General features: G+C 37.2%; 1 protein-coding gene across 1 annotated transcript in view; it reads right to left on the bottom strand.

The window, feature by feature from the left end:
• Nucleotides 1-559: 559 nt before the first annotated feature.
• Nucleotides 560-2892, bottom strand: part of Nsun3 (NOP2/Sun RNA methyltransferase 3) — a 51220-nt gene continuing 48887 nt past the window's right edge. The window contains exon 7 of the mRNA XM_031364200.1: nt 560-671. Within this exon, the coding sequence (XP_031220060.1) occupies nt 646-671 (26 nt within the window). The 3' untranslated portion in view covers nt 560-645. The remainder of the gene's footprint in view (nt 672-2892) is intronic.

Raw genomic sequence — 2892 nt, forward strand, 5'->3', positions numbered from 1 at the left:
AAGGAATGAGTATCCACACTTTGGTCTACCTTCTTGAGTTTCTTGTGGTTTGTGGATTGTAACTTTGTGTATTCTGATCTTCTGGGCTAGTATCCACTTATCTGAGAGTGCATACCATCTGTGTTCTTTTGTGATTTGGTTACCTCACACAGGATGATATTCTCCAGATCCATCCATTTCCCTAAGAATTTCATAAACTCATTATTTTTAATAGCTGAGTAGTACTCCATTGTGTAGATGTACCATATTTTCTGTATTCATTCCTCTGTTGAGGGACATATGGTTTGTTTCTAGTTTCTGGCTATTATAAATAAGGCTGCTATGAACATAGTGGAGCATGTGTCCTTATTACATGTTGGAGCATCTTCTGGGTATATGCCGAGGAGTGGTATAGCTGGGTCCTCTGGTAGTACTATGTCTAATTTCCTGAGTAACTGCCAAACTGATTTCCAGAGTGGTTGTACCAGCTTGCAATCCCACCAGCAATGAAGGAGTGTTCTTCTTTCTCCACAACCTCTCCAGCATCTGCTGTCACCTGAGTTTTTGATCTTAGCCAATCTGACCGGTGTGAGATGGAATCTTAGAGTTGTTTTGATTTGCATTTCCCTGATGACTAAGGATGTTGAACATTTCTTTAGGTGCTTCTCAGCCATTCTCAGCCACTTTAAGAACTACAAAAGACAGGAATTCAAACAGAAAAACAAATACTTCAAACTAAAACAAACAAAACCCTTTTCTGTCATTAATCTTCTGTATTAACTGAATATATCTGATGGGCCCAAGAGATAAACACTTACTATAAACACACTGGTCAGATATATTTTAAGATATTGTCAAGAACAAAGGTAAGAAGATGATTTTTCCCAGACTGTCCACTCATTTGACTCCAGTTACACAGATGTGTAAAACAAAAAGCATGTAATGAATAGCTTAATGAATAGAACAGAACAGCACCACTTTGCATCAGTGGAATTTTGTGCTTTCACAGTTGATTGTTTTAAGCTATTTTGGGGCTTGAGAGATGGCACAGCAGTTAACAGCCCTTGTTGCTTTTACAGAAGACCAGGGTTTGATTCCAAGTATCCACATGGTGGTTCACAACCATCTATATCTCAGTCCTGGAGGATCTGAAGCCTAGTTCTGACTCCCTCAGGTAATAGGCATGCACATGGTACACAGACATACCTGCTGCCAAGACATTTACATATAAAATAAGACAAAAATAAACAAATATTAATGAAAATAAAAAGCTAATTTTTAATTTCAAGTATGCTTTGTAATTTTCTTTCCTTCTCTCCTTCCCTCTGTCCTTCCTACATAGTCCTTAAGGAGGGTCTTGCTAGGCAGCCAAGACTGACTTGAATTTACAATTCTTCCAGCTCAGTCTCAAAAATGCTGTGATTACAGGCATGCAGTGCCATGTCTGCCACTATGATTTTTCTTAATAGTTGGAAAAATACATTTGGATCCAAGTGAAGCATTTCTAAAGAAAAATTTATGATTGAAAATTGATTTTTAAAAAAATCCTAAGTATAAATATAGAAGCACACACAAAATTCTTGGGATATGTGTAAATAGAGACTACTCTGAATGGTTTGGGGTCTTGGAAATGAATAATTGACTCTTATTAGGCATCTTCTACATTAATATGTGACATCACACTCTCATACAACATTTTATAACCAAGTGAAATAAAAAGCCCCTCCAGATAATGCAACTGTAAGATAATCAGACTCTGTAGTACTCATTATGACTGCAATTATGTAAGAAAACACTCCAAATATAGTTCAGTTATTGCTGTTATTAATCATTCTGGTTTTGTTTCAAGTGTTTGCTTTATAGCCTGCTGGATAGACTCCATTATTCTACAAGCTGAATGTCGAAAGTCAAACCCATGCGTGTGAATCTGTTGTTCTAAAGGCCTTTCAACATAATTTACCCTTTCAATTTGTATTTGTGAATAAAAGAAAATGGGGAGAAATAAAGCTGGTGTCAATAGAGTCACTGACCTTTGCAGTAAACAGAAGACAGTCCTTAACACAAAACAACTTTGCAAATAAGAAACCTATTTTGCAAGCACTAGAAATTGTGCTGCTTAAGAAATTAGCCTTGGAATACCAATTATTCTTACAAAGAGAATCTGTAGATTTGATGAGGAAGCAGTAAAAGTGTTGGCAAATACAAATTTTAAAGGAAAGATTTAAAACACTCATGTTATAGAATATGGTCATAAACATCTTATGTGTAGAACTCAATATTCTAATTAATTTAACTATAAGATCCCAATTAAAAGACAAAAAATTATAATACAGAACCAACACCATCTGTCCCACTTTAAATCACCACTATACATATATTTCAAGGTGCAAAATTATACATGAAAATTTCTTAAGTCTATGCTCAGTGAAGCTGAAATACTAACTAAACAGGATTCAAATGGTTCTCAGGAAAGTGGCTCTGTAAGTATTTAAATACTAACTGTAGGAGTGGTTCTGATGCTAAGTTCCTGTTCCCCAATTGGTTCTTGATCTGTCAGTAAAGAAGCCATGGGCCAATTGCTAGGTAGAAGGAATAGGCAGGACTTCTGGGTCCATGGAGGAAAAGAGACAGACACAAGGAAGGAGAGACAGAATTTGCTGGTCTTCTGATGGAGAAAAGTTGACCAGCCATGGGAGACCTCATAGTGGAGTGGCCACACAGGCTGTTCCTACAGGCAGGTGGTCAGGGGAGTTTAGCAACTAAAGTTTAGGGTTGGTGGGAGATGTGGAGCTAAGAGTATTGATAAGGGGATGCTTTTCCAGGTGGGAAATAGTAACACCCAGCAATTGTGCCAAGAAGGCAAATTGAAAAGGAATAACCATGTGTGAGTGAGTGTGTGTGTGTGTGTGTGTG

Source organism: Mastomys coucha, unplaced genomic scaffold, assembly GCF_008632895.1.
Source record: "Mastomys coucha isolate ucsf_1 unplaced genomic scaffold, UCSF_Mcou_1 pScaffold12, whole genome shotgun sequence".
NCBI classification, from domain to species: Eukaryota; Metazoa; Chordata; class Mammalia; order Rodentia; family Muridae; genus Mastomys; species Mastomys coucha.